Source organism: Diabrotica virgifera, chromosome 9 (genome assembly GCF_917563875.1).
Source record: "Diabrotica virgifera virgifera chromosome 9, PGI_DIABVI_V3a".
NCBI classification, from domain to species: Eukaryota; Metazoa; Arthropoda; class Insecta; order Coleoptera; family Chrysomelidae; genus Diabrotica; species Diabrotica virgifera.
This window is the reverse complement of record NC_065451.1, coordinates 150,500,403-150,513,564: the sequence shown is the minus strand read 5'-3', so window position 1 is coordinate 150,513,564 and position 13,162 is coordinate 150,500,403. Positions and strand designations below refer to the sequence as shown.

The following is a 13,162-nucleotide window of genomic DNA, read 5'->3' as shown; positions in this document are numbered from 1 at the left end:
ACCGCGGAACCATACTGAGTACGCCACTGATTTTGTTTATAAGGACTTAGTAGGTCTTCTAGATTTTCCGCAGATACTATGGTGTCATCTGCATACCTGATGTTATTTAGCCGGTACCCATTTCTGTACTCTGTACTCGATCAAATGCTTTCTTGTAATCAACCAGACATGCGTATACGTCGCAATTGACGTCTCTGCAAGTGACGCAAGTGGCAAGTGCCATTATTCTTGGGTGTGAATCTATCTTTTGAGGTTACTCCTTCTAATTTAAAAACAGGGCATACAATTTTAAAAGAATATAAAAAATCTGACAAAAAGTAGAAACCTCCTAAATGTGGCAACGCTGTTCAAATGTCACTTGTCTGCTGTCGCTGTCGATCGTAAGAAAATTGTAGATTATTTTAAATGCATGCGTTTTGCGTTATGCAGGTTTGAAATATTTGTTGTCAGGGAGATTACATACTCTTAAAAATAGTTGTATTTATCTCTAGTACGTTTAAACATACTTACTAGTATAATAATGTCGTCGTTTGTACATTATACGTAGGTGTATTAAAACAGCTTAAATGTATAAAAACCGGACTTAATATTTCATCAGTTGTATTTGATGTGATGGTTATATTTACTTTTATTTAGTAATTAGAAAAGTTAGCCCTTCATCGACAGCCAGGAGATATCTTTTCATGATGGCAGGAGGTTTTACAGAGGCGGCCTTTATTAATAAATTATCCGATTTAAACAACTCTTCGGGAAGTATACAAACACTCAGTTTGTGGTTAATTCATCATAGGAAACATCACGGCAAAGTGGTACAAATCTGGTTTCGAGAATTGATTAAAGGTAAGCTGCTTACTTACTTACTTATTTAAGCTGCCCTCTTATACCTTACAGTGTCGAGATAAGTGGAGAAATCAGACGTCTCCATGCCTTTCGGTCAGTAGCTAGTCTCTCTGCTTCTCTCCACCCCATATATTTCTTTTTGCGCAAGCCTTTCCAATATCCGCGTTCCGTTTTCTTGCTGGCCTGCCTCTTTGTCATTTGTTGTCGGATGCAGCTTTCCATGCCTTCTTTACAGTTCTACCTTCACTCATTCTTGCCATATGTCCGAACCACGATAACTGTTTCGTTTCAAGTCTGTCTAAGGTCCTTCCAATAATGCACCTTTCACGAATCTCTAAGTTTTTCTACCGAAGTGTAGCACAGGTTTGTATACAGTTTGAAATACCTTCATTTTCGTTTTCAGGCTTACTTCTTTCTTCCTAATAAAACATTTATTTAGTGCATAGTATAATTTTGTTGCACTCATTACCTTGCTGTTTATTTCTGGTTCTATTGTTGATCCTAGATACTTAAAGTCCTCTACTTTAGTGATGTTGATTATAGTTACTTTCGAGTATTCGTTACAAATCATTACTTTTGTATAAAGGAATCATTTACAGTATTCGTTACTTTGATTACTATGATTACTTTTGTATTTGAGTACCAGTAATCATATCGAAAATTGTATTTCTCAGTAGGTAGGTATTTTGTATAAAGTAATCATTTACTGTATTCGTTACTTTGATTACTATGATTACTTTTGTATTTGAGTACCGGTAATCATACCGAGAATTGTATTTCTCAGTAGGTAGGTCTGTATAGGTATTCGGATATAACAACGACCTTCACCAATCTGTTTAAGAGATAAAAATGATTTGATTACTATGATTACTTTTGTATTTGAGTGCCAGTAATTATATCGAGAATCGTATTTCTCAGTAGATAGGTATTTTGTATAGGAATTCCGATATAATAACGATCTTCATGAAGTACGAAGTAATCAGAGTAATCAAAGTAGATACAATAGTCATTACTCTCTCTGATACGATTGGTATGAAGTAATCAGAGTAATCAAAGTAGATACAATAGTCGTTACTCGCTCTGATACGATTGGTACGAAGTAATAAGAGTAATCAAAGTAATAAAAGTAGATACAATAGTTGTTACTCGCTCTGATATGATTGGTACGAAGTAACAAAGTAATCAGAGTAATCAAAGTAAAAACAATAGTCGTTACTCGCTCTAATACGATTGGTATGAAGTAACGAAGTAATCAGAGTAATCAAAGTAGATGCAATAGTTGTTACTCGCTCTGATACGATTGGTATGAGGTATGAAGTAACGAAGTAATCAGAGTAATCAAAGTAACGATTTGCCTCTTTGTATAGTAATCGTTACTTTCGGTATTTGTAAGTAACGAGTACTTTGTAACAAATAGTTACTTTTGCAACATCACTACTCTACTTGTGTAATGGTCTCATTATTTAGTTTTACATTTATATTTTCTCGAGTTTTCGATATTACTAAAACTTCTGTTTTTTCACTATTTATTTTTTTATCCCAAATTTCTTAAAAGCTTCATTCCAAACATTCATATTCACTTATAAGTCTTTTTCTGATTTTGCCACAATTACCAGGTCATCGTCATATATCAGCTCTGACCTGTAGTTGAAGTTTATACACCCCAACCCTAGTTCTCTTTAAGAACTAATTAAAAATAATGTGTAAGCACTACGAGCCTAGTACAAATATAAATAGACCCATGGCTTGATGCACTATTCTTTTCCACTTCCTTTTGTCAGTTGCCTTTCTTTCCTAGTTACTTACGTTAAGTCTTCTCATATATCTTCTTCAACTCCGTTGCTCCATCTTGATCTTGGTATTCCTCTTCGCCTTTTACCTACCGCTGCACTAGCTAGTACCATTCTGGGAATTCTAGATGGAATCATTGTGTCCACATGGCCGAACCATCAATCTTATATACAGTGGAACCTCGATTATTCATCTCTCCATTAACTGTCACCTATGTTAACCGTCAGGTTCCGTACATAATCAATTATTCATTTTGTTAGCATTGAGTTTTGAGCATTGCGATGAGCCAAACGATATTCGTTGAAATGTACAGTGATGCTACCAACGCATTTGTACAAACAAAGATTTGCGTAAAGATGCCAGAGAAGCTGCACCGCACATACAACAATTCATTGAGTGGAATTCTCGACAAGAAGAAGACTATAAAGTAGATTGTATGATCTTACTCTGATTAAGAAATTCTTCTTTGCAAAATTTGAATTAACAGTAAAACAAACAAGATTTCAGAATATTCTAAACCAAATTAATTGGATTGGACGAACACAGATCCCTCTTATATTATTAAACAAAACATACAAATAAAATTTGAGAGTTGTACTATGAATTTTTTTAACGTTCTGTTAACCGTCTTTTCGATTATCCGTTATACCCTTGGTGCTACTTGGTGCACCCTTGGTGCATTATTCATATTATCATATGCTTTCTCAAGATCAATGAATACCATATGAGCGTTGGTCTCTTTATTCCTGTATTTTTCCATCAGTTGCCTTACAATGAAAATTGCATCTGTTGTTGATCTGCCCTGCATAAAGCCAAATTGATTATCGGATATTTCGGTTTCTTCACGTATCCTTCTATCAATTACTCTCTCCCATATTTTCATGGTGTGGCTAAGTAGTTTTATAGCCCTGTAGTTTGTACATTGTTGTATGTCTCCCTTGTTTTTGTAGACAGGCACTAATATACTGCATTCTTCTGGCATTTGTCCAACTTCCATAATTCTATTAAATATACCTGCTAGCCAACTTATTCCTGTCTCTCCCAATGCTCTCTATACTTCCCCAGGAATATCATCTGGTCCGACTGCTTTTCCTTTCTTTATTTTTTGAAGCGCTTGAAGTACTCGTAGGATATTCTGAGCATTTTACAGTAACACCAGTATTACAATAATAACCTCTATTTGATATAAATTAATTATAAGTTTATTTGTAGCCAAAGATTCCAAAAAACTTACGTTCATGTATCTTGCAAATGATGTTATTCAAAACAGCAGGAAAAAGGGACCAGAATATGGACAAGAATTTAGTTTAATCCTCGACAAAGCATTTGAGCACATGTCTAAAAGTGATACAAAAACTAAAAATAGTCTGAATAGGTTGATAAAAATATGGAATGAGAGGGGAATATATGACAATAAGCTGATACTAGAATTTCAAAGAATAATGGGTATGTACTGTTTGTTTTTATATTATATTTACAATAAAGATATTAACCCCTTATCGTGCACGCTCAAGTTAACCCTGCCTTAGTGCAGTTTGTAAATATTACTATTATTGTAGAACACCAATAAAAATAATCAAGCGTACAAAGAAATATCGCAGAAATAAGATATCTGTAATCTTTACTAAATGCGTTTATTGTTTTGATCTAAAAAATAGCAGTAAATTGCAAACATACAAATAATATCATTCTGAATATGTCAACAAAGAACACCAAAATATTTCTGGCTGGGGTGTACGACACCCCACCGCACTAACGCACCGCAGGGGTAACTTGAGTGTGCTAAATTGACCAAACTATGCATACTCGAGATAATTCGAGCATCATTGTACTTTATGCCGTTATAATTTTTCACACTTGATTACAATCGAGAATTGAAGATAATAATGTGAAAGCAAAAAAAACAAATGTTTTATTGATATAATTGTTCCATTTGATTTTTGCCCAAACATCATGATTCATTTTCAAACAAGTTAAATCAAATCAAAGATGCTGTACGAGGTACCCGCAACACTCCTTATGGAAAAGTGGTCCCGGTCAAATTTAACGAAACTTCGTTCAATGATAGTTCTTAGTGAGTAGATTAGAAAAGTCCATGGCACCTAGGTCTGAAAAACTACTGTTCTCGAGCTACAGCCTTCCGAAGTTCTAAAACTCAGGTACTCGATTTACGTTAAGTGCACTAATTCATGGTCAAGTGAACGAAAATATCTATTATTGAAAGAAGCCAGGCTCATTTTCTTCATGCATATTTGCGTGTTGAATATGAATTCGTGGTCAAAAATAGATGCAACATATCTCAGTCTTCAGAACACCTCCGAAAAGGCCTCAGAAAACTGAAGAAGTGCGATATAAAATGTGTGGCTAGAGTGACATCAGAATTATCATGTTTTCATGAATGGTTCACGCTTATCCAATACTATCATAGCTGCAGTTCTTCTTTATCTTTAGAGAACTACTAAACAGTGGCGGATCTAAGAGAAATAGGGGAATTTCCCCTTAACACGGTCCAGAATTAAATAAAAAATTGTTGGAACATAAAAAATTTATTAGCCGACATGAAACTTACTACAGACTAGTACAGACAGACCATTTCATTCCAATTAAACCGACAGTTAGGAAAATTAAGCGAAGTTATTGCACATGTTATTAATATCTATGTTTTTTATGTAGTTTGGGTTTATCTGTTTATCTATTTTATGTATTTTGGGATTTATATTTTATTGGAAGTCGCCCCCCTCCCCCAGGGAAATATTCCGCCACTGCTACTGAAGTGCCTTCAGAAAACTGAGGAACAACCACAATTGGCATCTCGTCCTAAGCAATACGCCCTCTGGAGGATATTGCAGTAACCGAGCTAAGGGGCGATTATTGTTTATTTTCTTTCACGTTGACGGTTGAAGGCATGGCATCTGGCATATTGTTTAGGTTAGAAGACTTTGTTTGTTTATGGTTTAATCACGTTTAATTGTTGCTGTATATTACTCGTTTGTTGTTATTTATTTTGTTTGTTGTTTCGCGTTAAAGGTTAATTGTGTTTTGTGTACAAAATATAATTAAATTTAAAATAAAAACACAGATAAACGAACAAAACTAAACATACAACATACAATATGTAAACAATGGGATGCCGCGCCAGTAGTTTCTCCACTGTCATCAATACGACTAATGGACTAACTTCACAATGGCCCATTAGCTCGGTTCAATTTGATACCACATTGGCGCTGCGATCTTAATCCGAATCGCCAATAAGTGTTGCACAAGATATTTCACATTTTGACGCATGCAGAATAGAGTGCCTTTAAAAAAACATTAGCTATGCTGACGAAGCAATAGTTTTTGCAAATAGCTTAGAGCAGTGGTCGGCAAACTTTTTTGCCAAAGAGCCAAATATGAACATTACATCAATTAAAAAAAATTGGGAGCCAAATCTGCTTGTTCAGCAAACTTTTATTACACTAAATAAAACTAAAGGTTCTAGTCTGTTAAGATAGTGAAAAATGCTTCCAGCGATATTCCAAAAAAAAACCACATGTTATACATCAAAAAGTATTCGACCAAAAAAAATTTTAAACCCCATCCATAACCCCCCAAAAAATGAAAACGTGTTTTTTCCGTTTTTTTTGCGATATCTTCGTTTCTAATCATCGTACAAACTTCTATTTTTTTTTCGTTTTGTAAGGTTTTATTTCCTACAACACTGTATTTTTTACAAAATTTTTGGCGCAAAATTCACGTTTTTGAATATTGATATGTAGAATCGAAAAGGAATTTTTCAGCTGATCATAAGAATCAGGAATACTATTCCAAGCGTTGAAAATGATCATGTCTTCTGGTCTAGGCGCCAGAGGGGTCACCGTGTCCTTTTCAATTCTGATGGACAAACTCAACGGTTTCTTATGGAATTTTGGCTGCTCATTACGATTTTCGAGGGTGGATTTCGATCCGAGTGGTCAAAAAATTGTTATAAACAATTTAATTGTTTATAAATTGTTTATAAGGCTCTGGCTCATTAACTAAAAGAGATAAAAAATAATGTTTCAAATAAAATTTGTTCGCTAATAAAAAACGAAGAAAAAAACGTTTACTTAACTTACATCCAATAGTTAGAACTCAAGATATTGTAAAATTAGTACACAATGCAAATTGCAAAATAAGTATTTTTTGAAGCTTTATCGATCGTAACTCAGCTTCTACGCATGCAAATGAGCCCGTCTCATTTTAAAGCTTCATTAATAGGCTTTCAAACAAAGTTTGTTAAATTACTTTATTTTCATTTGTTTTAAAGTTATAGCCGTTTGAAGTTATAATTTTCTTAAAAAAAGTGTACATCAATTTGTTTATAAGGGTTTCAAGTAAATTTGAGCTGTAAACATTTATACTTTAATTAACAATAATGATAGAAAAACTCAAAAGGAACATTTTGAGCTTTTTAAAATGTTCGTTAGTTTATTTTTGGTCAAGATATCGATATTTTAATGGCGCGCTATGAGGCGCAAAAGCGGCTCACAGTCAAGTATGTAAGTATTTTTCGACGCTTTATCAATCGTAACTTGGCTTCTACGCATGCAAATGAGCCAATATGTGATATCCATATAAAATGAATCGAGTTCTTTTACAGCATCATCATTGCATATAAGACGAGCATTTATGTTATGGCGACATACACACAATTGACGTGCCTTGATGATGTTGCAAAAGAACTAGATCCACTTTATATGGATATCATCTAGATAATTAGACTCTGAAGCCCCAGAAAGTTTTAGTTTTACTGCCCACAAGAACATACTTAGTACCACCATGTAACTGTAAAAATTGCTCTAAGAACTTATGCAGATGTAAAAAAGCTGAGATTCTCTGTATATCTCGATGCAGATACATGAAAGATAATGTTTGTAAAAATAGTATTAATAAATAATATCAACTTACTTTTTAGTTATATTTTTGAAATATTAGTTTTTAATAGTTTTTTTTTCTTATATAGTACAAAAAATAGAAGACAAAATAAATAGAATGAAAGGTGATAATACGAGGTACAGTATGATGATTTAATTATAAAAATTATATAATAAAATTTTATTAGGATCTTCAAAAATAAAAAATGAAGATAACGTATATAATATACATAGAAATTATAATTTTCATCGAGAAGTTAGGGCTTGTCCATATGTGGGCGGTTTGCCAACGTCGACTGTGCGGTTTACCTGTTTTCCCCCTGTTTTTCTTGGTATTAGGGTGAAACTTCAAAGGCGGCATTAGGGTGAGATCAAGTAAAACAGGTAAACCGCGCAGTCGACGTTGGCAAACCGCCCACATATAAACAAGCCCTTTGCTCGTGAACCTTTACGCGGTGAGTCAATCTCGCGCCTCAGAGCGCGGTATTAAAATATCGATATATTGGCCAAAAATAAACATGCGAACATTTTCTTAAGCTCAAAATGTTCCTTTTAAGTTCTTCTATCATTATTTTTAATTAAAGTATAAACGTTTACAGCTCAAATTTGCTTAAAACCCTTATAAACAAATTAATTTACAATTTTTTTAAGAAAATTTTAACTTTAAACGGATGTAACTTAAACAAATAAAGACAAAGTAATTTAACAAACTTTTTTTGGAAGCATATTCATTAAACTTTAAAATGAGACCTTCTGAGGCTTATTTGCATGCGCAGAAGCCGAGTTACGATGGATAAAGCTTCGAAAAATACTTATTTTGCAATTTGCATTGTGCACTAATTTAACAATATCTTGAGTTCTAATTGATGGATTTAAGTTTAGTACACGTTTTTTTCTTCGTTTTTTATTAGCGAACAAATTTTATTTGAAACATTCTTTTTTATCTCTTTTAGTTAATGAGCCAGAGCCTTATAAACAATTTATTAACAATTAAATTGTTTATAACAATTTTTTGACCACTCGGATCGAATTCCACCCTCGAAATTCGTAATCAGCAGCAAAAAATCCATAAGAGACCGTTGAGTTTGTCCATCAGAATTGAAAAGGACACGGTGACCTCTATTTGGCGCCTAGACTATTCCTTCTTAGTCCAGAGAAATAAGATTTTTCTCGTGACACATCCCCCTCCAGGCCGAAACCAAATTTTTTGAGTAGTAAGGACGTCTATATTAATAACCTATATGTTTCCTGCAGCCGATTTTGATGATATACATATCTATAAACAAATGAAGATCAAAAAACTCTAAATTTTCGCTTTTTTCGTCTATTACTAAAAAGTGAAGCATTTTAAATAAATTTGAGAGTAAGAAACTGATAAATCATATAAAAAACTTCAATATGGCGTTCGCTGCATATGTCTATCCTTATTTGTTGCTTAGAAAATTGCAGAATAAATCATAAATTTTGAGATTTTATAAATGTTCATAACTTATGTAAAAATTAAGTTATAACTTTCTTATTACACGAAATGCTGAGAATTCTGGTGCTTAAATTATATTTTAAATTTCAAAGCAATTGGTCAAATAGTTTAAAAGTTATTTAATTTGTTTATCCCAAATTAATTTTTTTTGCAACACTATAAGTCAGAACACGATGAGGTTACAGTAATACTTTCGACAGTTTATGAAAGAAGAAGATTTATGCTATTAACTTAATTTAAAAAAAATGACAAAAAATAGTTATAAATAGTGTAAAATTATTTTGCAAAAACATGTCGATTTTTTGCTTATAAACAATTAGAATAACTTTTTAACCGTTACCCGTAGAAAAATTATTTTTCCATATTTAGAAAGACTAAATTTTTACACACATTTAGAAAGAAAAACAATTGTCCTACGACAATTAGGGACAAAGTTAGCCCCCTTCTTTTTTTAATTCACGGCAGCTTTGTTTATAACAATTAAGAAATAAAATTAGCCACATTTGAAAGAACATACTTCAAAGTTTTAACGTACCAAGTATACAAAAGATTTCCTTTAAGGAAATCGTCCACAATGCTTAAAAATGTGGCCCTTAAAATCGGCCGGCGTTGAAACTTGGGATAGCGATGAGAGGGGGGAAGGAGCTGTTAACTGTATCTCTGGTTCTCGATTATTTATTTCGTTGTTTCTTTTTTTAATTTGTATGTACTTTTTACGTACATTACGAATATGCTTTTAAACTGTTATACTATTTAAATAAACTGATTGTTATATACACCATCAAATTTGTTTAAACAATTCTTTTTCAATTTTTTTAATAATATTTGATGTAACTTTTATTGTACAACGTACATATTAGTTATACAGGGCGTAACAAAAATACAGGTCATAAATTAAATCACATATTCTGGGACCAAAAATAGATCGATTGGTCCTAACTTACCTTAATACAAATTACACATAAAAAAGTTATAGCCCTTTGAAGTTACAAAATGAAAATCGATTTTTTCCAATATATCGAAAACTATTAGAGATTTTTTATTGAAAATGGGCATGTATCATTCTTATGACAGGAACATCTTAAAGAAAAATTATAGTGAAATTTTTGCATCCCATAAAAATTTTATGGGGGTTTTGTTCCCTTAAACCCTCCAAACTTTTGTGTACAACCCAATTAAATTATTATTGTGGTACCATTAGTTAAACTCACTGTTTTTAAAACTTTTTTGCCTCTTAATATTTTTTCGATAAGGCAGTTTTTATCGAGTTGCGGCTTCTTTTTTAATATGTTTACATAAAAATTTTATGGGGGTTTGTTGCTTTACACCCCCCAAATGTTTGTGTACGTTCCAATTGAACTATTACTGCGGCACCATTAGTTAAACACAATGTTTCTAAAACTTTTTTGTCTCTTAGTATTTTTTCGATAAGGCACCTCTTATCAAGATGTGGCTTCTTTTTTAATATGGTTCAAAATATGCCTAAAATTGTAAATTATAAATAATAAATTTTCATACGATTACCAAGTTTTCATAATCGTAATTAACCATATTATACAAATATGTGGTGGATTTGACGAATATTTAAAATATCTCAATAAAAACTGACTTTTCGAAAAAGTACTAAGAGGCAAAAAAGTTTTAAAAACATTTTGTTTAACTAATAGTACCACATTAATAATTTAATTGGAACGAACACAAAAGTTTGGGGGGGTTTAAAGGAACAAAACCCCCATAAAATTTTTATGGGGTGTCAAAATTTTACTATAATTTTTTTGTAAGATGCTCCTGCCATAAAAATACCACATGTCTATTTTCATTAAAAAATCTCTTCTATATATTGGACAAAATCGATTTTCATTTTGTAAATTCAAAGGGCTGTAACTTTTTTTATGTGCATATTTATACTAAGGTAAGTTAGGTTCAATCGAACTATTTTTGGTCCCAGAATATGCGATTAAATTTATGACCTGTATTTTTGTTACACCCTGTAATTATTATATTACTAATCCTATTCAATTATTCCTAAATCTAAAATTGGCTTATAATATTAAATTGAAAATAAAAAATCTCAAATAAACTAGGATTTATTTCTTGATAAACATGCTACTAGATAAACGAAAAATGAAATGTAACAAAATTAGAGAGAGGATAAAAAGAACAAAATTATTTTCAGAAATTTTCTACAATATTGTAATAATTGTATCTTACAACATTGAAAGTTATAATTTTAAGATTGCAAAAAAACACATTTTGGTATGATAGCAAGACTATTAAAATAAAATTAAAGGAGGTTTATCTAGGAATACTTGTATTTTTATGAAAAACGTAACAATTATCAGTTACCCATTTATTATAAGTTTTTGTAAAGTCAAGTGCATATGATCCACTCCTATAATTGCCAACAAAGTCATCCTAAAAATATCGTAAAAGAATTTCCAAAAATTGTTTACACAATTTACATAGTTAATTAAATAACCACTTTATTAACAAAAAACATATCCGTAACATACGCAAAGAGTACATGCAGATTAAAAAAAGAAACTCCAAAATAGATAATAGAGAAAGATTGAGGTTTTGATAATCGAAGTCCATAAACTATTTATATCTCTGTACTAACAAGTACTCGGTGCAACCAGTTTTGCAAGAGCAGATAGTTTATTTTAATAAAATATCTGATATAAAGAAGATCTGTTGATCGGATCGGCACTAACGGTTCTTAGCTTAATTTCCAACCCCAATCAAATACGTTTATCTCTTTTTTGGTGGTTCTGTAATTTCAGTTTTTCATTCATCTAATAGCATTTTTACTAAAAAAATAAAACCTAGTTTATTTGAGATTTTCTGATTTCCATAGACCAATACTATTTTTAGAAACAATCGAATGGGATAATTTGTTCTTTCATACTTTAAATTATTACTAAGTTTAATAAAAAACTATGTATTATTATATTATTCATAAATATGTATGTTTTGTGATTAACATTACTTCAAATATTATTAAAAAAAATTGAAAAAAAAATTGTTTAAACAAATTTGATGGTGTATATAACAATTAATTTATTTAAATAATGCATACTCGTACTGTACGCAAAAAGTACATACAAATTAAAAAAAGAAACGTCGAAATTCATAGGCGAGAACAAGAGATACAGTTAACATTTCCTTCCCCCTTCTCATCGATCTCCCAACTTTCGAGGCCGGCCGATTTTAAGGGTCACATTTTGAAGCTTTGTGGACGATTTGTTTGAAAGTATATATTTTTTATATTTGGTACATTAAAACTCTGAAGTATGTTCTTTCCAATGTGACTGATTTGATTTCGTAATTGTTATAAAGAAAGCTGCTGTGAATTAAAAAATGGGGGGGCAGCAACTTCGTCCCTAATTGTCCTAGGACAATTTCTTCTTTTTTAAAATTTGTATAAAAATTCAGTCTTTCTAAATGTGAAAAATAATTTTCCTACGGTTATTGGTTAAAAAGTTATTCTAATTGTTTATAAGCAAAAAATCGACATGTTCTTGCAAAATAATTTTGCCATACTTAGAATTATTTTTTGTCATTCTTGTTTAATTAAGTTATTAGTAGAAATCTTCTTCTTTCATAAACTATCCAAAGTATTACTGTAACTTTATCATTTTCTGACTTATAGTGTTACAAAAAAAATTAATTTGGGATAAACAAATTAAATAACTTTTAAACTATTTGACCAATTGTTATGAAATTTAGTGTGTAATTTAAGCACCAGAAGTCCCAGCATTCCGTGTAATAAGAAGATTCTAAGTTTATTTTTACATAAGTTATGAATATTTATAAAAACTCAAAATTTATGATTTATTTTGAAATTTTCTAAGCAACCAATAAGGATAGACATATTCAACGGAAGCCATATTGAAGTTTTTTATATGGTTTATGAGTTTCTTACTTCCAAATTTGTTTAAAATGCTTAGCCATTTGGCAATAAACGAAAAAAGCGAAAATTTAGCGTTTTTTGATCTTCAATTGTTTATAACTATGTATATCATCAAAATCGGCTGCAGGAAACATATAGGTCATTATTATAGATGTCCACACTACTCAAAAAATTTGGTTTCGGCCTGGAGGGGGTTGTGTCACCAACAGGCTATATTTTTCCTTATTTCTCTGAACTATCTCC

General features: G+C 31.5%; 1 protein-coding gene across 1 annotated transcript in view; it reads left to right on the top strand.

Annotated features, from left to right (window-relative positions):
- Window positions 1–397: 397 nt before the first annotated feature.
- The window catches only part of LOC114343673 (regulation of nuclear pre-mRNA domain-containing protein 1B), a 79,383-nt gene continuing 66,618 nt past the window's right edge, over window positions 398–13,162 (top strand). The window contains exons 1-2 of the mRNA XM_028294508.2: window positions 398–840; window positions 3,844–4,077. Coding sequence (XP_028150309.1) covers window positions 684–840; window positions 3,844–4,077 — 391 coding nt within the window. The 5' untranslated portion in view covers window positions 398–683. The remainder of the gene's footprint in view (window positions 841–3,843; window positions 4,078–13,162) is intronic.